The sequence below is a fragment of the Drosophila gunungcola genome (genome assembly GCF_025200985.1).
Source record: "Drosophila gunungcola strain Sukarami chromosome 2R unlocalized genomic scaffold, Dgunungcola_SK_2 000079F, whole genome shotgun sequence".
NCBI classification, from domain to species: domain Eukaryota; kingdom Metazoa; phylum Arthropoda; class Insecta; order Diptera; family Drosophilidae; genus Drosophila; species Drosophila gunungcola.
In genome coordinates this window covers 352,524-376,234 of record NW_026453177.1, presented here as the reverse complement: position 1 = coordinate 376,234, position 23,711 = coordinate 352,524, and the positions used below count along the sequence as shown (strand labels likewise).

The following is a 23,711-nucleotide window of genomic DNA, read 5'->3' as shown; positions in this document are numbered from 1 at the left end:
TGGCTTCCACATAGAACTGTGTCAGCGGCTGTCTCTTTCCCACCAATTTGCATACGAAAAATCAGCACTTCTAGGTAAAAAAGAAACCGATGAAAATAACTCAACTAAACGGAGTGCCCAGTTTTTAATTTACCTGCTTCGGGTCTGGGGATCGGTTTTCGCCGTCGCCGTGATGCTTTCTCTTCCTTTCTGCACCCGTCTTCCATGCGTGTGAGCGGGAGAGCGAATTGAGTGCGTGGATCTGAGCCAGTGTGCGTGCCCGCGAGGGTGAGTGAGACTCTTTCGCCGAGGCGAAGCGTACTTATAGTTAGCGCACGCAGCGAATTTGTATCAGTCGTGATTTGGCTCTTTCAGTGAGAGGAACAACCATTTGTTGTGCCACACACAAACGCGAATAAAACAAACCCAATCAAATTAAAACTACCTCATTTTGCAAATCGGTAAACTTTTTAATAAAGGAAAAATCAGTGAAAACACTCTACCTCAAAGTACAAAAGTGCGTGAAAGAAATATTTCATATCCTGAAAAGTGCATAAGTTGCTCAAATGAAAATTTGTTGTCTATGATTTTATAACTAAACAACTTATTAAGCGAATCGTAAAAGTGTATTTGCTTTGGTGAAGAGGAAATCGAAAGGAACAAATACAGAAACAACGTATTGATGGCCATATCGATGCTTCAAGACGCACAGACAAGAAGTATGTATAAGCAAAGATTAAAACAAATTCTTTCTCATTTATTACTGCCTGGAAGAACTTTTTTTTACAATCATCAATCGTTCGAACCTTTAACACTCGTTCCCTGTATATAAACTTCGAAAACGAAAACTGAAACCCTAAAATTTGGCAGTCGGTGTCCAAATGTATTGAAGTTGCTGGCAAAAGCCATTTTTACCTATGCACACAATCGATACAATTAACACATTTATATAAATTGGGCTTTGTTTACAAGTTTAGCGAGGAACCGGCACCTAACTCGTTACCCACCAAAACAAATGCTAGAGAGCCCCAAACAGAGAGGAGCCCAAAGAGAACAAAGAGTATAAAGCATTCTCTCGCACATGTAACATATGTGAAATTCTTTGCTCTTATTAATGTTTGCTCTTACCGAGAGACTATTTCTGCATTTAAATATTCAAAGTTCCGAAAGCTCCCACTCCTATTAACACATATTTGACCTGTTGTAAACAGTAAACTAACTTATGTTTTATTATTTTTTTAGACTTAGCTGCTGCATTAGCTGGCATTAAACGAGAGGAAGCCGCTGTTGATCGATCCATGTCCTTATCGCCCCCAATGTCGGCCAACACATCAGCTACCAGCGCCGCAGCAATGTACCCAGCCATGGGTCTCCAACAGGCGGCCGCTGCCTCAGCTTTTAGAATGCTTTCGCCCACTCAACTCCTGGCTGCGAACCGTCAGGCTGCCGCTTTTATGGCTCAGCTGCCCATGAGCACTTTAGCCAACACTTTGTTCCCACACAATCCGGCGGCTTTGTTCGGAGCTTGGGCAGCCCAGCAGTCGCTACCGCCCCAGGGCACGCATTTGCATTCTCCGCCAGCCAGCCCCCACTCGCCGGTATCAACGCCCTTGGGCAGTGGCAAGCATCCACTGAGTTCGCCCAACAGCACGCCCCAGCACCACGAGCCAGCGAAGAAGGCTCGCAAACTGTCGGTAAAAAAAGAGTTCCAGACGGAAATCAGCATGAGTGTAAACGATCTGTACCACACAACGGGTGGACCTATTTCTCCGCCTTCCAGCGGAAGTTCTCCCAATTCCACACACGAGGGTACAGGTGGAAACGCTGGAGGAGGTGCTGCCTCCAAGGATCCATCGCGGGACAAGAGCTTCACCTGCAAAATCTGCTCGCGCAGCTTTGGCTACAAGCACGTCCTCCAGAACCATGAGCGCACACATACCGGTGAGAAGCCTTTTGAATGCCCGGAATGTCACAAACGGTTTACCCGCGACCATCATCTAAAAACTCATATGCGTCTGCATACTGGAGAGAAGCCATACCATTGCTCGCACTGCGATCGTCAGTTCGTTCAGGTGGCCAATCTTAGACGGCATTTGCGGGTTCATACTGGAGAGCGTCCCTATACTTGCGAAATCTGCGACGGCAAATTTAGTGACTCCAATCAGCTGAAGTCCCACATGCTGGTCCACAATGGCGAAAAGCCGTTCGAGTGCGAACGTTGCCACATGAAGTTCCGACGGCGCCATCATCTGATGAATCACAAGTGCGGCATCCAGTCACCGCCTACTCCGGCCCTGTCACCAGCTATGAGTGGAGATTATCCCATGGCGGTCACCGCAATGGCTCTTGAGTCATCTACCAATAAATTCGCTGCAATGTGCGCCAGCTATGGAGGTTCGGAAGAGTCGGTTGACTTGGAAAAAGGTACTATGGAAGACGATGCCCCATTGGATTTGTCTGAGGATGGAGCCAGCTCCGTAGACGGCCATTGTAGCAACAGCATCGCGAGACGCAAGGCCCAGGATATTCGCAGAGTATTTCGCCTACCGCCTCCTCAAATCCCTCATGTTCCCAGTGATATGCCCGAGCAAACCGAACCTGAGGACTTAAGCATGCACTCGCCCCGATCTGTAGGATCTCAAGAACAACCCGAAGAAATTGACTTGGATGATTTGGATGACGCCGCTGCCCTCTATCTGCGCCAGCATCATCATTAGACCAGTCCAACACCGACGTGTACATAGCCAGTGATTAGTTTTCATTAGATGAAAGAAAGTGGCTGGCAACGATCCACACAAAATTGAAAATTTTGCCATTTCAAAGTGGATAGTCAAAAGTTTTGCAACAGGAATTTAATGCTTAGTACAAGTAACTAAAAATCAACTTCATATAAGATTTTAAAGAAATAATAGCATATTGATCAAAACACAAAAAAAACACAAAAGTTGTACAAAATTAGCTAAATATGCCATAAGCCTATCGCCCTTTATCGCCAAACCCCACCAAATCGAATCGAAAATGTCGTGCCATTCTTAACATCTCATTTAAGTTGTATCTTTAGGTTTATCAAAACCCTTAAATTGTATATATCCAGCTTATGCAGCTGCCAATTGTAAATTATTCGGCGCTCCAAAAATTGTATTACAAAATTATAAGACACAAAACAAAAAACATAAAGTCTATCGAATGTTTTTAATTAATATGTTAGCTTATTTTAATATAATTTAATAAAATTCTTAAAGAAAGCAATGCCAATAACCATGAAATCAAAATAAACTTTAAGTTAATAAATACAAATTTTTAAGCTACTTGTTCTGTTTGCCAATTATATTAAAAACTATTTTTTAATTAGTTAGCCCATAATAACTGAAAAAATCTAAAATAAATATTTAATTTTATATACAAGTTTATTTTATATTTAGTTACATATTTGCTTGCATGCAATTGAAAAATAAATTTATTTAAAAACTTGAAATGTATTATTTTTTATTATTTGGTTGGATTGTTTTGGAATGTCATATTCCATAATTAAAACTGCTGGCGCTGTTAAACTTCATATTCTTCCATTTTTAAAACGTAGTTTTGTTTAAACTGTAAGTAACTTTTCAAAACTTTTCGAAACCATACCCTTAAAAAACATATGGCTCAATGCGTAACCACATTTGGATGTTAATCATATGTTAAGAATAATTATAATTGTAAGATTTGAACCAAGTAAACAGGAAGAAAATGCTATAACCAAATACCTCCAATACCTCTTTGTATCGAAATTGTTGTGAGCTGAAAAGTATATACATACAACAATTTGGCAATCGTACAATTCAACTGAATTTATATACAACATTAAAAAAAATTAAAAAGCTAAGCCAAAGCTAAGCGTACTTTTGATGAATATTTTAAAGGAACCTAAAATTAAAAACGATATTCATATATAAGATGAGTTTGAAGTAAGTGTAAATACTTTCTATGGTAATAAATAAGAATATTATATTGTACATAACTAAATAAACTTACACTACATAATAATTTTAGTGCAATCTTTGGTTCAATTCATCGGTAAGCAAACAAACTTGCCAATGCGCCCTTTGTTGTACGTTCGAAAGTCTTAAAAATGCAACAAATGTTATGTAATTTTCTTTGTTCATTCAAGTGTATGGTATACAAGTTCCTCAAGATTAAAAGATTACAAAAATAATAAAATCAGATAGCAAGCGCATTTCAAGTTTTCTGAAAATCGCGCTTTGCCCGAAAGACCTCCAAATATTTCATATTGATTGTGTACATTAATAATCGACACTAAAATGTAGTATGTTTAAATCGTTAGATGTAATTAAATATTTAGAGATACAAAGTCAATTTTAATGTAAATAAACAAAATTCGATTTATGCAACATTCTAGCAGCAGCTCAAATTATGCAATGTAACCAAGAAAACGAAAAACTATGCCGAAATCTGAATTAATTTCTCATATTTACCGACATATATACCTTGTGCAATGCATCAGTAAAACCAGTAAAGATAAATTAGAAAAATTATAATAACTTAAACGAATAAACTAGTAATGATTGTTAGAACATAATAAATAAGAAGAGCTGTCACATTTTGTCATAATAATTTTTAGTTTAATGTTACTGGCTTTTAAACGCCAATTTTATGTATATGCTTAACCAATACGTATAAATACTTATAATTATTTATTAATTTAAAGCTAAACAAAATTATATTATGTTAAAACAAACAAATTGTACGCCAGCGAAACTAAATAATATATATATATATATATATATATATATATGTATATACAAAATTGTGTTAAAGAAACGAACGAAAATTTGTTACCAATCAGTCAAGAAACCACCACCCCGCAGGAAAATTAGCCAAAGCTTTTTCTTTTTTTCCAAAGGCGACAACGGGCAGCATTACATAAATTTTTAATTTATGCAAACGAAGCCCTTTCGCATTATTTTACATTTGCCACAAGACGCCCCACTAATGCTGTCGCCACCCCCTACTGCCTAACCCAGCCCTTCACCGGAATTTGAATTTTCGTCTGAAGGCAGGAGCAGCTGAGCAGAAAAAAATTTAAAAAACGCGCCGCGCAGCCAGAAAATGTCACAGTGTTTTTCCCCATTTAATCTCCAGTGAGAGAGCAAACAACTACAACGCTATGAAGAAAAGGCGAGACCTCCCACTCATCCCATACCTCCCAACCAACTCTCATTCAACCTTCCAGCGAAACTGACGCCTCCACTTCTTTGTGCCCCTTTCAACAGCCAAAAAAGGCTTCATCCTGGCAGCCCCCTATATATAAAATGGCAGCATGTACAAGTATTATATAAAGGGCGTCTTATGTATAAAGGTCTAGAAGAGAGAGAGGAAGGACAAAGTCGCGTACTGCGCTGCTTATTAGCATTTTAGCCTTTATTCGTTTGGAGCTCCGTGAGCGTTTTCAGCATACACGTAAAAAAATAAGCTGGGGCGAGATAGTAACTTAATTCGCATTTTTATAGCCTTGCATAGGATTTTATAAATTCAGTCGAAATTTGTATATATATTATTGATCAGCACTACTGGAAGAGTTAATCTAACCATGTCCGTCCGTCCGACCGTTTCTACGCAAACAAGTCTTTAAAGTTATCTGAATGGAACTTTACCAACAAATTGTCTTTCTGTTGCAAGTAGGGAGAAAATAGGTTACCAAATTACAAATTAAGCTGGCAGACGGACAGTCAGACGGAAATGGCTAGTGATGAAAATCAAGAATATATATACTTTCTGGCTGAAAGGGTATAAGATATAAAAAAAAATGTTAGCTTCTCTATGTTTTACTTTACTTTACGAAGTTTGCATTGCTTTCTTGTTTTAAATAGGTTTTTGTTTGCAACAATTTACTAATCATTCATAATATGTGTGACAAAAATATAATTTATAATGATTACAGTTTTTGTAAGTGCAGGCATTCATGCCGCATTCTCACCCTCTACCACTTCATCTTTTTTTTAGCTTTCGAGTAAATAATTTGGATTTGGGGGCAGATATATTTTTTCTCAAATGAGTTTACGAGTGTTTGGCTGTTAGGATTTTTTTGTGCTCTTACCGCAAAGAAAACCCAAGAAAATAAAAGGAACTCAAAAAAAATCTAAAGGCTTCGCTGGCAACGAACTGCCGACGCAGTCAACTGCTGTTCATTATTCAAATTGAAAAATTATGATTTTTACCCGCAATTCGACTAGTCCGAGAATGAGAATGGGGACGAAGACACGGAATGTCTAAGATTGGCTCCCAACCAAGCGGAGCATTATAATAAGCTCCCGAAAGGAAGTTGGAGGTTAGGATGAAAATATGGAAAGGGTCTTAGAGACAGCATATTCATTCGTTCTGTATCTTTTGGTCATTTGTCCGGTTTTAAGTTAAGAAATGGTCCTTAATCTTTTATACCTAATAACATTTTCATAAACTGTTATTTTGATTTATTATTTATTTCAATACAATTTATTTTGCTTTCCCCATAATTCTCTGTTGCTCCTAATAACTAAATGTTACAAAAAAACCATTGTAATTGTAAAAAAAGTGATAAAAGTGTGTTTACTTATTTTGGCATGGAAAACATAGCGAGGAGGAATTTAGTCAGCGACGATAATGAAATACTAAAATGTTTAAATATTAAATAAAAATATGGTAAATTATTGTTGCTTTTTATACCCTTGCGAGGGTATTATAATTTCAGTAAGAAGTTTGCAACGCAGTGAAGGAGACACCTCCGACCCTATAAAGTACATATATTATGGATTTTACATTCCCTTCTTTAGATAGGTAATCTTTCCTAAGAATTGAGTCACATTTAGTTACGGATTTTAAAAAGATCCTGCCAGAGCCAAGAACTGCAAACAATAGTTGCATGAAGTTCCGTCACAAGAGATTTTAAAAAAGGGAAGAAATCATGTGCACCATATGGCTATTTCTACCCCCGCCGCACCAGGCAGGGCACGCAAATTTTGGCAAACACAGGATCGGGACCAAGATCGACACTCTGAGACAATATTTAAAACTGAGTTTACGCTGCATGGTACCAATGGTGAAAGTATACAGGTTGGCTCAAAGATTTGCACAGCGAGTTGAGTACCTCAGAAAGCAGGCTCATTATAATTTACATTTCGACCTCTACTAATTTCGCTAGGAGTTTACGAGATTGGCTCCTTTTCTTGTCGAGCAATACACGTAGCAGAAGTGAGAAAAGCAAAATTACGATTGAAAAAAAAAATAAAAAACAACCCTCTCGAACAGAACAGCAGCGGCTGGGAAGGGAAGCGGCGTCAGCAGCAAGGATAACGAAAAACTCATTTGCATACGAAGTGCTTTCGCTTTCTCTCTCAACCCCTCTCGCCACCTTCGTTGTTTTGAAGCATGGCGGCAATAGGCCACCTGCGTCTGTCGGAAAGAGAGATTGCCAAATCTTGCGTCCCTGTTGCACCTTTGCTTTCATCAAAGAGTTTAATGCTGGAACAAGGCAGTCATAACCAGGGAATGGGAGAAAGTATGGCGTGGGACAAAGCTCTTTGGTCTTCGGCTGACTCGCTTTCATTGCTGCTCATTATCAAGCAGCGAGCGTTAAACTCATTGAGACGTTTTGCATCTCCGCTCCCCGCACCCTGCACCCTGCACCCCTTGGGCAAAGCTTTTCCACGCAGCAGCTCTCAGTGGTTTCTCAGACTCATTTTACATTTATCTTTTTCATTTTGGTCTCTCTGAAGTTCAAGATAAGCTATGTAAAAGCAAAAAGACATTTTTGTTAGAAGAAAATTACAAACAACCCCTTTGGAATTAGAAGCAGAGGAAAGACAAAAACTGCTAGAGCTCAGGAAGTGGGAAAAAAGTCAGCGTTAAAGCTATAGAAATGAGAGTATATTATTCATGGAATTAATGTCGTAAATAGAAAGGATAGGAGAGCAATGACGGGTATCTTCTCATGGGATTTGGAAACATTCATTTAAACTAATTGGGGTGAGTATATAGAGCAAAGTGCGATACCGATTATGTAAGTTGTCATCTATAATTGAGGCATATAATAGAATATAGTACCAAGAAAACACCGGATTCCCACACTTCTAAGCTATTTACCCCATATATTATTTTTAACCTGCAACCTCTCTGCAACATAACAAATCGGCCAAATAACCATAACGTCAGTTCTATGATAAAAGTACTGATGATTGCATTAACATTAGACAAGTGCGATAACTTCCACCCTCTCCCATATGTTTTTTATTTGCCACAAATTTTCGGCAATTTGGACAAATTTACATACATAAGCCGCAGCGAATTTTACGACGGAAACGGCAATTTTGCAACAACAATAAAGGCAAACGTCACTACACACGCTATTTCCATGAGCTTCACCAAGGATTTCGCTTCTCCCTTGGGAAGGTCGTGGACCCTTTCTTTCCCCTTTTTTTTTTTTGCAAAATTTGTTTAGAGAAAATCAAGTGAAAAACGTTTGAAAATGATATGCATGGTATGGTTGGTTGTCGTGTTGGGCAAGTGCCTGGCGGGGAGGAGTGTTGCTTGTTGACATTCTGGAATGGAAAGTGAGCTATCAACAAGCTATCATTCACTACACACACTCGAATCTGTTTATGCATGTGTGGGCGAGGGCGTGTTGGCAAGCTGTTGATACGATTTAAGCGATTTGCTGTGGGTTTTATTTTGTAGAGGTATTTATGCTCGCCGGGTGCTTTGTGCAAAATATGAAAACTGTAGCATAAATTTAAGCATCCGTGTAGGAAAAGGAATGAAGGCGACAGAGATCAGATTTGGATAGATATATGCCACTATGAGGTTTCAGATGACTTGCCACAACTGCTCAATTTAATTATAACCCATATATAGGCCAAAAAGGCTTTTCTTACAACCACTTATTATTTAATGATGTTGCATTAGCCTTCGTTTCGAGTACCCAACTTTTAGGAATGCTGTCGGTGGAGTGCCTAATGGATTTCTAATTCGCTTATAGAATAAAGAACCCATCATAGAGGCCGTGCAAGCTGCGAGTCTTTCGTCGGACAGCCTTTTAACTTATTTACGCTGTATCCAAAAGTTACATAAAGCCATTTACTACAGAAGCAGAATAACTTTTAGAACATCTCCTCACAAACGCAACCCACAAAGTTCCCACTGTAAGGTTTCACCACAAAATATGTAAAACGCAATTAAACAGGCCAATGAAAAAATTCTAATTACCTTTTATATCTAAAGTGAACAGGCATAAAACAGACCTGGAAGTGATATCCTTTTAATAAAAAGACTTCTTTGCATAACAACAAGGAAAACATTAATTAAGATGCAGACAAACCCAGAACCTGAATGTCGGCAAAGAATAAGCGAATTAACAACAGCTAGGACTTTGCATAAATGAAAGGATAATCAGCCTATCAACCAGGGCAAGAACCAAAGGCACAAAATGGCGTGCAATTAACATGGAAATGAGTTTGTTTGACACTCAAATGAAAGCAAGCATCCCAGTGGAAAGACAAAAGGCTTTTCTGTTTGGCGGCCTGGAGTCCGGAGGGTTAAATTAGCAAAGGGCCCAAAATGAAGCCAGCAACAACACAGTGCAGCAAGGGCATAATTTAATATTTCCCATTAAGTGCGACCATTAATGAGCGAACCAAAGGCGAATCTCGCGACTGCGCAGGCTCTCTCAAGGAGATTGAAAAGCCTGTCGTTCTGGACATCCCTCTGCACCCACATCTCACCAAACCGGCCAAGCCGAGTAATTAAGTTTATGCGAAGTACAAAATTTAATTTCGTTCACCACCCCTTTTAATCCACCCAAACTTAGCTTTCATTTTGTGTCGGTTTTTTTTGTTTTAAATGCCTTTTGAAGTATTTGCGTCCCTTCTTGCCGCCCTTCGTTCGCTATAAGCATATTAACGGAATCATTCGGCGCCGAGCTGCGCAGGTGGCCAAGCCGTTTTTCTTAATGTGCAATTATTTATCAAGGTGGTATTATAGGTACGGCATGTACTTTAAATGAGAAACTTTAACTTAAGAGCCCCTGCTAATAATTTTTAATTGGAGTTTGAAGTGTGCCTAATGGGAGTCATTTAACAAGAAATGCCTTTCTTTTGTTTTGCTTCAAAAATATGGAAACGCGAAAGGAAAAATTGTTCATTCGTAAATTACCTTATATGTATAATAAATTGTTAAAGACAACGCTTTATAATGACAGAATCAACGAGTTGAGTAAACGAGATGTAATAGTCGGATAGGTATAATCCGAGAACCACTCATCTCGTAATACGCTAGACACATCGTGAGAGCATAAATCAATAATTTCGAATACAGTTGAAGCACTCCACATTTTGCGTGGCAACAATCCGTTCCATAAATGAGGCATATTTTCTAAATTAAAAAAATCGAGCAAGAAAGGAATACATATCGTGGTGCTGGCGTACTTCATACCAAGCTTCGGCACGGCATCTACTGCCGCAATCGCCGCTGACATGCTTCCAACTCAGCAATGCGCATAAATTAAGTTAACCCCTCTCAGGAAAAAAACAACCCGCGCCCGTCTGCCTCATTTTTTTTCTTCATCTATTTTTTATATCCACCGTAATGTATTTTGTGATTAACTTTCGCTTTGCATGCAAGGAAGTGTGTTTTTTTAACCCATTCGATGCTTAAATATCTCTCGTGTAGCAAGAATAATGCACATTTGTAAAATCAAACTGATGTTACTTTTCTGAAAACATTTTATTTCTTTTCAATTGTGGTTATTAAATTTCTGAAGAAAAAAATAAATAGCCAAACGTTAAACTTATTTAGTTTAATAAACTCGATATTCTCTTAATTAATACCAGGATCAAACAGTTTTCTTTTGAGTTCACCCTTTTTTCGGCCTGCTTTTTTACTCTTACATCTTAACCCTCGCCACATCTACCCAAATTATTCTGCCTGAGCACATGCTAAAGTACCCACGTTTTTTGTATTCATCTAAGGTTTTTAACCCTTGCACAGCTTACTTGAATATTCACTTGTCAAATTCAGAATAAAAAAACTGTACCAAAAATATCTGGCATTTGTATTTTTTAGAGAGATCCTGATGCCGACAATTTCAGGGGTAAGTTAAAAACTTGATTTTCAAATCCCAACAGCAACACAAAGCAACAAAATGCAAATTAAAAGTTGTGGAGACCCCTTTTTAAAAGTGAAAAAAAAGGGTTGCCCCTTTCCTAGCCGCAGGACTTTCAATGTTGTCTGGGTAACGAACAGAAAAAAAATCGTTATATGGGGTGCGTTTGTCGTGTGTCCTGCCAGGCACAGCCTCATTTTTTTGAATATTTAATTTTTTTAGGTATGCAAATGCCGGCTGCAAAAAAAACCCCATAGACAGAGATCTGCATGTAACAGAGGATAGAGATTTATGGAATTTGAAAAGGGTTTTGGTTTCCGACTACCCTGCAGTTCATAGTTTTACCGTCTTTTTTTGTTTAGCATACGACAAATAATCCCTATTTAGGGGCCGCACACTCAGATGAAGATCAACCTAGGATTTTGCGCAAAGAATGCGACCGGCACACGTCATGTTCTTTGCCGTCTTTGTGAGTAGCGGAAATTAGTTTTTCCTTATGGATTTCTTTCGGCGTCCATTGGGCGACTCATTTACGCCTATTATCAATTTAGACAGCTGCTCGCCAAGGTAAGCGAAAACTTAAAGGCTTGCGGGCTCAAGTCCTGGCACTGACAGCTGCCCATTCCAAAGACGTTGGCATGTCCTGCGGTGCTGCTGCGCCTACTGGCCCTTGCCACTTTTAAGTATATCCTGTTCCAAATACCTTTTTCAAATAGAACGGTCAATCCGTACGGAAAGGACACATGTTCAAACAAGCCGCACATTGTACTTACTTACACATCCCCAATCCGCCCCATTCATTTTCCCTAATAGTTGGTATAAAAAATCAGCTTGCTTCCGTGACATCATTCGAGGAAAACATTGAAAACTGGCAAACACACGTGCACAGCAGGAAGACAAAAGGTTTTGGCCAAAAACTTGCGAAAAAAATATGTGTTAGCCATTTCGTACCGAAGAATATGGGTATGTAATAATAATAATACAATATAATAATACAATATTGCAGTACAGTTTGATTTCTTCAGTCTCCTTCCCGTATCCAAACCCTTTATCATATCCTACAGTTTAGTAATCGCAATCATGCCTTATCTGTTGTTTTGAGAAAAAATCATAAAATGAGCTATCCGGCTTTAAGATCCCTATAAATATGTAAACCTACAAACTATTGTGATTTGAAATCTCACCTGCTGATCTTGTTTTTAAATACTCAATCGTAAAAGTTTTATTCATAGACACGCTCCTTGTTTTTTGTTGTTTATACCTGTATATGTACCTTTCAATACATTTCAAAAAATAAATGTTCCTTTCCCAGAAGAACTTAATTGCATGATAATTCTGCTTACTTAGGATTTCAATCATCCTTCCAGTTTGCCGTCTTTTGGTAAAGTCTTTAATTTTTTTCGTCGGTTTGTACTTTTTTTCAGACGCGTGGCTTTCTAGTAATTGACGGAGGCCTTTCATTAGGCGAGCAAGGATTCGAGAGGATGTGCAGAGTCTGATGAAAAAATCATTGAGAGCTACCCTTAAAAATGTGTAGAAAAGCTGACTGTGTCAAAGGTTTTTTATCTAGCTTTTGGCTTCATTGAAAAACGACAGTAGTAACGTAGCACGGTCCCGGTAAGTTCGTCGGAAGTAAGCGTCAGCCTATTTTTTATTCGACTGTGCTTGCTGCCAGAGGCTTCTTCAAAACAAGTAGAGGAAAAGGTAAAATAAAAAAACCGATGTAGTAATTTCTTGATAAGCGAGTATGAGAAGAGATAAGGGCAGCGAAATTTCTGGCCTTGGGGTAGCCATGGGTAATTGCCAACTAGTAAAACAGTTAATTTAAAAACAAACAATTTTTTTTCACGGAACCATAAATAAAAAAAGCAATTTTATCAAAAATCTATCACAAATTGGATAAACTCAAATGTATTAAATATTAAGTTAAACTATCATCGACAGCTGCGTATAGCCTAAAAAAATTGACTTTCCATTAAGAACTCAAACTCAACCGTAAGTTTTTTAGGCGTTTCTTTTAAATATAAAATTACACTATCAACATTAAGTTTAATACCCGCAAGTGCGGATGAAAGGTGGTGGCAGTGAAATTCGGAGTGAGGAAGTGGGCTTGGGTGCGGACTCAGACGGCGTCAGCGACAAATCCAGCCAGATTCTGGCAACCGTTTTAAGTACCAAACCCACACAGTCAAAAGTGGCTGGCAGGGTTGTAATGGGGGAATTGAAAAAAATGTGCCACCCTCGGCCGAGCCTGAATCAAGAAAAAACTCTATAGCTATTAAAAAATGTAAAAGCGAAAACAACGAAAATCGCGCGTGTAAAGCAAGAGTAGAGAATTTGAATAGAGGCCACGCCAATGCTGTCGCGCTCTGCGCAGCCTGAATCGATGTCGTCGTCGGGGGATAATGTGGAAAATTGTGCTTTTGCTCCTTGTGGGCGCACCTCCCCTGGCTCGGTACTTATTTCATCCAAGCAGCTAGCTCATTTGCAAAGGGTGAATACACTTAACCGAAATGAAATGCAAGAAAATCGAAATATAGTGAGGAGATATCAGAATCAACTTCTAGAAGAAATTCCACAGTTATTTGTTCATTCAGTTCCGGTTATTGGTAATTATATTCATTATTTAGTTGAAATAAATCTGTTCTGCTTTAAATTTGTTCATTCCAGGCGAATCAAAATTCGACTACTACTTTATTTTGTACTTCCACCCACACACCCCGCGTATAGAGGACTCACGAAAAACTCTTTCCACACCAAAGTTTTTTTTCCTTGCTGTCTCATTTGATAATCCTGCTCCCAGCAAAGGGGTTGGAGTTCGATACCACCACTGTTGATCGATATTTTAATTTTATTTTTTCGCAATTTTCCATTTCTTGTTCTGTTCTTATCAATGCGTTTCCTTAGCTTTGGCTTTTGGCATGGTTTTTTCTTTTCATCTCATTTGTTACTTTGATTTTCTTGCCAAGGATGATGATGAAACTCACTTTGCAAGTGTATGTCTGTGTGAAACAAAAATATGTTTATAGCCTTTTCTTCATTTGCATTCGACTCGTTTTCATTACAAGACCTTTGGATTTCCTCTATATCTACATCTTCCGTTTTCTTTCAGTCTGTACACCCATGGCTCCATTTTGGGTGTTGCTATTAGCTTGCAATTTGGCGCACCATACGAGAGTTTTCCCTCTTTCTGCACTAATGGACGCAATTCATAGAAAACTCTTTTGGTGTGTTTCACTTACACCACGATCCCTACAGATACACTTTGAAATACCCTTCCTTGATTTGACATGTAAGCTTAAAGTAGCATTAAAACTGAGTCATATTTATATAATTTTTTTAAAGTTTTTATAGAAATGGTGCCCATTGCAGCAAATTTAGGGGATACAAAATTTATAAGTTGTAAAAAAGGGACGAAAAATTAATTTTAGGGATTACGATTTACAACTACATACATCATGTGCGGACACTGAAAAGCTTTTAGACCTATCTTTAAGCGAAACTACCAAAACAATTACGCCAATTATTGCGGATATAAAATCTTAAAAGGTGGTGCATAAACACCAGCACGGATATACGGAAAATAAAAAGAAATGTTTTTTTTTCTGCGAAAATCAGCCTTCAAAGACGGCAGGGGGAAAAAGCTACTGAAAGTATGCTTCAAAACCATAGCGAATAAAAATGTCATAAAATTTGAAAAGCAGGCGACAGACATGCGGGGTCAAAAAGAAGACAAGGAAACATATGCCTCGCTAGCAAGGTATTGCAATTTCCCCGTCCAAAGCAGAGGGTGCCCTTCGGACTGTTTCTGATATTGTCGTCTTTTCTAATGCAATTAGATAAGTGCCAGAAAAGCTAAGCGAAGTCTTCAACTTCGACGACATTTCACTCCACGCAACCAAATTTCGTTAATGTGTTTTTATGATACGAGGGAAACGCATATGAATATTTTATAGTTCATAATATGAAACATTTTGCGATACAGAATGCTAGATGGAGATTCTGTTATTTACTACAAATAATACAATATGGAAAAACAATTTTGTTTAATTTCGCTAAACAATAAATAAAAAAAATAAAATCTATTGTTTATTATAGCTATATTTCGCGATTAATTTTTTTTATCTTTCTTATGAATTCCTTTTCCGATTTTTCCGTAACCATCACTAAATCTATAAGCATGTTCGTTTAAATATAAAAGCCGATAAATTATAATTATTGCTTATTTATTGTTTTAAATTTTCCCTCTGGGAGCTATAAAATATAGTCGTCCAATCCGGCCCGATCCCACTTATGTACTATATGCAACAGAATGAAAACTAATGTTTAATGGTGGCTTGTGTAGAAACGACGTATTTTTCTTTTTTTTTGGTTTATGTTCTAAAAACACTTGTATTTTTTTTGTTTTAAACCAGAATCGGATAACTAGATAATTTACTTCTAAGATAATTTATTTACTTTTTGTCTATAACATGATTTAATTATCACAAAATAACTATCTTTTGTGAATTAATAAAGCAAAAACATTTTTTTTTAGCGACACTAATAACTGTAAACCTAGACTGCTACAAGGCAGTCAAAACTATCCGCGTTACAAAACATCTTGTCAAAATAATAAAAGCATAATTTTGGTGAACAAAATAGTTTGTAATAGGGCAGTGAGTATTTGGGGCACACGAAAATAACTTTAATTTGCTTCTTGCAAATCCTAAACGTGGGCCAAGACGCAATACATCGCCTCCCTATTTGTCTTTGCTACACGCGCATAAATAAATCTCATTTGAGAAGACGACATACGCGGAAATTGGAAAGAAGGGAATACCAATGCGCCAAACTTTGACCAGTGGAAATTTGTTGATTTTTGTGTCGTGGAGATTCCTTTGCACACTGAAGATAAATGGCATAGGAATTAATTAAGTTCTTAATTTCCCATTAAGCACTATAGGCTGTGAACATAAGGAGCAGATACAACGCAAACAAGTTGGAGCTTAGGAAGGGGCGGCATGTGAGACCCCTCACATCACTTGACAAAATTATGTGCCCAGTGGCAACATTTAACCTTTGAGAATGGTGAAAAAGAAAAAGGAAATACAAACAACTGCTCGAGGCCAAAACACAGCCCTCCTTCAACATTACCTTCTACCCCGTCCTTAGCTCTATTTTCCCAGTCAGCAGTCACATATGTGCAAGCCACAGAAGCAACACGCGTCAACAGTTAGTGCTGGTTTACCCGTCCTATTCCTGTGGCCTTACACATGTGTGTTATATTAGCATAAAAAATCTCACACTGAAAGCATTACAGTTCGTAGCCTTTCACTTACTGCCACCACACATACGCTCCACCCTCAAAACGCGAATGAATTCGCATGACCTCACACCAACCGTGGTTACAAACCCCTTCTCCCATTCGGAATCTCTCAAAATCGCCCCTCATCGCTAATAGAGCGTAATAAATGTCATGTTTACTAAGATAGGGCTGAGCTACTCCTTTCAGTGCTTTGAATTGCGATTGTTGTTGGTGCTAAAAGGGTCATACTCATATGAGAAACGCAGAGTCCCTTGGCTGTTTATTTGATGATACAAGGCACTCAAATATTATTTGAGATAGATGGTAGATAAGTGAAGTTCACCCCAGTTTATCTATGAAGTACAAAATATTTGTATCAAAAGATAAAACATTTTCAGTTTCCGGGACACGAGCAAACGGGTCGACACTGAGTCCCTCTGTTAAATATATGAAACCCTTTACTTTACGAGGTCAGGCTAAATTATGTTATACTTAATTTATTTTACTGTGTTTTGTATTAAAGAACAAAATTTCGTTTTTTAGCTTTGTGTGGGGTTTCCAGCCGCCTTTGTCCACTGCCGTCATTAAAAGCTTAGAAATTGTAGCTTATATCCAACGCACAAAAATATGAGAAGCTGCTTTGGGGTAAGAGGACTTTTTAGATGGTGAGTGGTTTTGGGGAAAGCGAAAAAACCTTTTGTCTTTATCATTGCTCTTAGAGTAAGGGGTGTATTATATTCGTTGAAAAGTATGTTCAAGTAGAAGAAGCGTACCCGACCCTATAAAGTACATATATAGCTAATTTGGACAACTAGCCATGTTCGAATGTATATCCATATAAGCGTCGAGAGTTTGCAGCATATATGTAAAAAGCAAGATATTTTGGATTTAACATGAAGAGTTTAGCTATGAAAACGCAGCGCAAGTTATTTTTAAGTTTTAAACAAATTAGTAAGTGTTCCGTAAATGTTTATTTTGTCTATATCGATCGGCACACCAAATCAAATAATTATTTCACAAGTTATGAAATTATAGTCAAACATTCAGCAATCAGTCAGATTTGTTTTAATGTACATATGTTTTCAACAAAAAATTACTCTTTCGACCATATTCCTGCCTTGTAAAAAGAAAAGCTGGCGCTATCTACGAAGGAAATATTTATTTAAAACTAGTAACACAACAACGGGTATCTAGTAGTCGGGCCACTTGACGAAAGCGCTCCTTCTTGTTTTTTAACGTCCTTACTGCCCTTGCAAAGCTTGAATTCTTTCCCTTTCTTCATTCCACTCAGCCAGTCACCTCCTTCATTATAGCTGCTGCTTCTTGCTGTTGTTTTTTTTGTACCGCTTCTTTTGGCCTACGTGCTCTTTGCTTAATTTTAAACACCCCCTCATTTACATAAATGAATTATTTTCAACCCCAAAAAAGCATAAAAAAAAAATTAAGATTGGTATACGGGAAAGCAAGGAAATGAAAATGAGAAACAAAGTGAAAAGCGAGACAAGAAATTGCTGTGCATGCGCAAATTTTTCGAGTGCAAAGCGCTCTGGTAGAGAAAGACACGGAGAAGACGAGGTAGAATGGGTCTGAATGGCACTTAAAAGTAAGCTTAATGGGCAACTGGCCAAGTCAAGAGTTTATGCCATAAAAAAACCCAGAAAATAAACAAAAAATTTTGATAAATTTGGTTTTCTCTGTATTCGTTTGTACCCGGCTGATAACCGTTAAACGCAAACAATTAAAAATGACGGGAGGAAGCCGACTACACAAAGGCATAAAAATGCTTGAAGACCAGGTGTAGGTATATGTGTACCCCTCCTCCGTGCTCGCTTCAGGTTTTGGCATGAAATGACACAATTTCAATTTCAGTTTCAATTTTTTTTTACCAAAGAAGGGGAATCATATTCCTTTTCTTTACAGCAAGGAAAGGCAACACCGGAGTGCAACTGCGCACGAACGTATGTCCAGGTCCTAGCCCTTGATTGACCTGCTCCTCACCCCCGCACTGAATTGGTAGTTGCTAGGTTGGTTGTCCGTTCATTCCTTTTGAAGCCCTCCTGTTTTTTGCAGTATTTGTTTGTTTAGCAGCCAAATGTCAAGCGGGCGTTGGTTTTAGTTTTCCCATCCGCTTTATTGTGATCCTTTGATCCACAGTTGCAGTTCCTTTTGGGCCCGCTCAAGAGTTAAGGCTATTGTTAGGAGGAGGGTGCGCTGCAGAACAATCCGCTAGCTGTTTCAGTAATGCCCTAAATGAGCGTAAAATATTAGGCAAGATTGGGCTTAGGAGCATATTGAGGCCTTTAATGGCTACCTGACTAGCATCTAATCAATCATTTTGGGTTTTTTTCTTCCAGACAATTGAAATCTATCTATTATTTGCTTTCAATGCGTTTGTCCCTCTGTACAAATTGAAAAGCAGTTCTAATGAATTCTTAAAAGGCTTTGAGAAGAGGGCATATCAGTAAATGAAAAAAGTATTTTGAATATCGCCAATTCCTTGTAGAGCTTTGCCACATATTCGATTATCTGTTATATATTAAGTTTCATCATTCATATATGTAAATAATTTTTTATAACCATCTCTATTTGGAATGGTAAGGTGTCCTTCATTTGATAACAGTTAACGGAAGTCTTGGAAATTGCAACGGCACTCGTCGAGTCGTCGTTACAGATTACAAGAGCAGGTGCTGCTTCTCTAGTTTTTGGCTTGCAGCCGTTGCAATTCGAAACCTGTTTCAGATTGCAGTCTCATAAAGAAAGGACGTAACGAGTAACAGAGATGCAATTACAGGCTGACATCGATTTGGTTTTAGTGATTAACATCAGAGCCATGAATAACGACCGTGCGTCTAGGTGCTTTTTACTATTTAAACCAGCCGAAATCAGCATGTCTTAACTTTATATTTTCTACGATTCAAAAAAAATTCTTTTGAAGAACAAACTCCCACCAAAGAGGCTCATGAAACAACTCAAAAGCCAAGACAAGTGGGCACAACGGAATCCAAACTTGTAAGTCCTTTTTCGACAGCTGCTTGGCTACCACGGAGTATTATTTGCTTGGAGGCCGGGATTCCAGAAGAAAGTTCATTAAAATTATGCCCTTTTCTAATTTTTGAATTGGTTGCCAAAAGGAAGTAGGGAGGGGTATGAGAAGGACGCGGACCACACGATAGGAACTTATTTTTGCTTTCCGTCGTTTGCTTTTGACAATAATCACTGGACTGTTAATTTGTTTCCAGCACAATATTTGGTCGTTTTCTGTTTTCCTTTCCGGTTGAAGAAACTTTGACGAATGCAAATCAAAGAAATCAAAGTTTAGCCTACAAAACAAAAACAGAAAAACTTTTCCAAATTATAGAACGGACCTCACTGGTGCGCTGGGATAGTATTGACTCTCACCCTTGGTAACAGAAAAAAGGCTTATCAGCTGCTGAAACCTCATTGGTTGCTTGGCCACTGCCCACTGGGCAAGGGTTGTGTATAAAAGGGTTATATTAAAACAATGGGCTTTTAACCCTGCCAGCTATTGGCACGAGCTGGAAAAGCATCCCTGCATAAAAATTGATTTTATCCTGCTGTCGGCCCCTGCTCGTTTACGCCATTTATCTTATGTATGAGCTTCGCTTATGCTTTAAATAATGTCAGGCGAGAAACAACCCCATCTCGAAAGAACAGGCGTCGCGCCACAGTACGATATGCAAATTTTTTCATTAGGAGAGAATTCACTTACTAAAGGCATAAACGAATCTTAATAATGAATGCGTCGAAAAACAATAATTTAACACTCGGTAATCTCAGCCTTGTTTTTTTGCAGTAATCAAAAATATATAGACTTTGTAAAGTTGGAAACGCATGCTTCTTTTCATGTATATTTTACTGAATAAAAAAACCTTTCCTAGTAATCCTTTCACGAGTGCAATAAATCCCCTAGGCAATGGTTGTGCTTTGTCTGGAAGAGTACGCATAAGTCGACTTGGGTAATTTGTCCTATTAAGTTCGATAACATTTCTCCCGTTTCCCATTTTAACGGTGGCAATACAGGGCTGCCAGACTGATGTTGCAATAAGAAGCCCGCTACCCAGCAAACTCATTTCACATCTTGCGTATTGAGCACCCCCATCACTTAATTTTTAACGAAATGCTGCTGAACGCCATCGTATCTTCGTCTCGGTGTATACTAGAAAAGTATGCGCTGCCTTCCAAGGGTTGCCTCGGGGGCAAATAATTTATGGCACCCGTGTGTTCTGTCTCCTGGCTTTAACCAAGTTCCATGTATCCTTCCATTTTGCCTCGTTTATTCATAGCTTCTCTTCGGTGGTTTTGGCTAATCTGACTTGAGCCTAATGAGAAAAATCTGCAACGTGCGTTTATCGAATGCGTGCGGCAGTCTGTCTTCATTTTTGCTTGTGCCGCTTTAAACAAATTTCAACTTTATAAGTATTGGTGTTTCTGCTCAAATTATTTTACTGAACTATAGTATCGTTTGTAAATTATAATGATTTCAAAGCTTTTATAAAGTTTAAAATTTGTTTTTTTATTTGAAATGTGTATAACAATTTATATTTAAAATGAAGATTTCAAAAGCACGCATTTATCAAAATAAAAAAAATAACAAAACGGCACTGTTGTTTACACATTGCGAAGAGCAATTAAAATTTTCCATTTCATTTAACAGAAAACCCAAAAAGTTTAACCTCTAAGAGTTTTATATGTTTATTTGCTTTCGTTTATTTGTTTATTTGAAGTTTATCAAAAAAAAAAGAGGATAGAAAGAAGAGACGCAGAAACCGAAAATTTTTCTTGATTTTGTTCTTCTCAAATAACCTCCTACATAGGCTAGCCACAGCGGCCGTTAATTTACACCGAATTTAGTTCACTATTAACATGTAAACCCAGACCCAGTATTATGTGAGCTGTCGAAAAGGAAAACAAATTAAAGCGCCTGTCAATTGCAATTATTTTGCCCACAGGCAGATATCCGCTTCAGTAACATCCGGAGGTGGAGGAATTAACCGAACTGATCAACCGTTTCCTTGCACTTAGCAAGCAAAGAAATCGAATTGGTTTTTTGATTAATAATCGGCTGCAAGTATTTTTACAACTAAATAGTGTTGGTATACCTTAAAAATATGCAAAAAATGCAGAGCTAGTAAAATATGTCTGTAATGGACAAAAATCAGTTTCCCAGAACTCAAAATAAAAAAATAGAGTAAGCATGCAAAGAGGCAAAAAACGAAATACAAATTTAAACAAAAATGGTACCACAACCATCAACCAACTGCAACAGAAACTAGTGAAACTATATATAACCGATTAGAGGAATGCTTACTAAAAACGTATTTAAAATATTTTCTCTTTATTATATCCAAAAACAATATAATAACTTCCACTGTTAGGTTAACGAAATATTTAAAACTTGTACTTTAAAATGCTTTGCTCAGTATTTACACAATGAAATTGATTTTCTTACTGTGGACGCCCTCCAAAGAGTATTTGCACTTATCGGAAAATTTGAATGACAACAAATAAAAAGGCCCAATGGATGTTAAGCCATTTACCTTCTTGCCTCCCAAATTTATGAAGATGTTTTATATTGAGTGTCACACAAAAGCTGACCCAAAAAACTTTTCAAGTGTGACATGTCTTTCTAAACACGCATTTGATTTCGTACAATTTATAGATAGCTAAGCTTGTAAATTGTGTTTATATAGTTAGTGTCCTGCGCATAAGGAAGAAGTATAGCCAAGGGGTCTGATTATTAAATAATATAATGCTAAGCCAGCAACTTTACATTTATCCCTATTTACAAACGGTGAATTTTCAATTGTCAGAGAAATCCCAACTCACACATTACCATATCTTTAAAAGTCCAGGTTAAGTTTTCGTAGCGAGCATGGGTACCTGTTTGGAACGTTATTTTTGCCCTAATAAACCTGTGTGCAGCTCAGATAGAAGAGCCACTTTCTACTATCCTGGAGGTGGGTCCTACTCAGGATATTGGTTATGCAACGAACACCAGGGTTGGGGGGTTAAGAAGACGGCAGTGCGAACTTCTCAGTATTATTTGGGTAAGAAGCAGCCCCAAGGTCAGCTTGTCTACGAGGGTCACTGGGTGATGAACAAGCGGCATGGAGTCGGATCAATGCTACGCAAGCGTGGGACTGACGTACAGTTGATATATTCGGGAAGATGGTACGATGACATGAAGTGTGGGGAGGGCAAGCAATTTTATCCCGACGGGTGCGTCTACTTCGGAAAATGGCTGAGAAACCGACGCCACGGACTGGGCGTTCAATGGTACAAAGATGGGAGAATCTATGCGGGCGAGTGGGAAGCTGATTTCCGACACGGCTTGGGCGTATTGTTCTACGGTTGGTATGATACAATAGTCAAACTGATATTTCTCTTAACATTTTTTTTGAATAAAAACTAGCTAATGGCAATAGATACGAAGGACACTTTGCACGAGGATATAAAAATGGTGAGGGAGTATTCTACCATATGCACACGGGTCAAATCCAGAAAGGAATGTGGGAAAACGATAATGTCAAGACATCGATCATGCAAGATGATCCCAAAATACGATGCAATCTTGCTGTAACGCCGTATCCGATACCTCGAAACTATCTTAAATATCCCAACGAAATTATGCGGGAACTTTTTAAAAATTATAAAATTTTTAGCGATAAGCCTCATCGTAGATTTAATGACAAAGTCAGTCTTGACTTTATTCACCATCACCGAAAATACGCTTCCTTTGAAGAACGCTTCGCGTCGCCAACAATTTTAGACCTCTACCCTGGTGCTGAATTTGCTTGTACTTGTGACTGCGAACAGGTTGCCAGAAATGAATCCAATGTTACTCAGATTTAGCTTTGTAAACCATTTTCAGCCCTATTGATTGTTTAAATATTAAAAAACTAAATTAGTTGTGATGACAATTTTGAATCTTCATTTTCAGTGCAACTTAATAACCCCTATTAAGCCAGTAAGCGCTTTATATAAATTGGTTATTAAATATTTACATTTCATATACTTGACATACATCTAAACTAGCTGTATTGTCCTACCAAAGTTATAAAATGGTTTTGCTGGAACTTTAAGCCGACAGTGTGGGACTTTTTTTTAATGGACGCTAAAATACCTGCGATTCCCCATCACCCATCCGCTACCCAAAGAAACGGACTTGCCACGCCCAAGACAAACCACCCACCCACCATCCACAAAAAAGATACCCACGTTTTCTACTTAATGATAAAAGAAAGGACATTAGCGGGCCTCGGCGCATCTCCACGTTTCGAGCGCCTTTCAAGT

The 23,711-nt window shown here is 38.1% G+C and overlaps 2 protein-coding genes across 3 annotated transcripts; both read left to right on the top strand.

Annotated features, from left to right (window-relative positions):
- Nucleotides 1-334: 334 nt before the first annotated feature.
- LOC128256986 (protein krueppel) lies at nt 335-6,606 on the top strand. 2 transcript variants are annotated; one of them, XM_052987756.1, is made up of 2 exons: nt 335-698; nt 1,222-6,606. In XM_052987756.1, exons 1-2 carry the CDS (start codon nt 662-664, stop codon nt 2,694-2,696), a joined length of 1,512 nt encoding a protein of 503 aa, XP_052843716.1. In that variant the 5' UTR covers nt 335-661; the 3' UTR covers nt 2,697-6,606. The 2 variants fall into 2 exon arrangements, with proteins under 2 accessions (XP_052843716.1, XP_052843717.1); XM_052987757.1 differs by having other exon boundaries at nt 635-702; nt 1,228-6,606.
- A 15,616-nt stretch (nt 6,607-22,222) lies between these two features.
- Nucleotides 22,223-23,338, top strand: LOC128256948 (MORN repeat-containing protein 3). Its single transcript, XM_052987684.1, has 2 exons — nt 22,223-22,768; nt 22,831-23,338. Exons 1-2 carry the CDS (start codon nt 22,291-22,293, stop codon nt 23,268-23,270), a joined length of 918 nt encoding a protein of 305 aa, XP_052843644.1. The 5' UTR covers nt 22,223-22,290; the 3' UTR covers nt 23,271-23,338.
- The last annotated feature ends 373 nt before the right edge of the window (nt 23,339-23,711 follow it).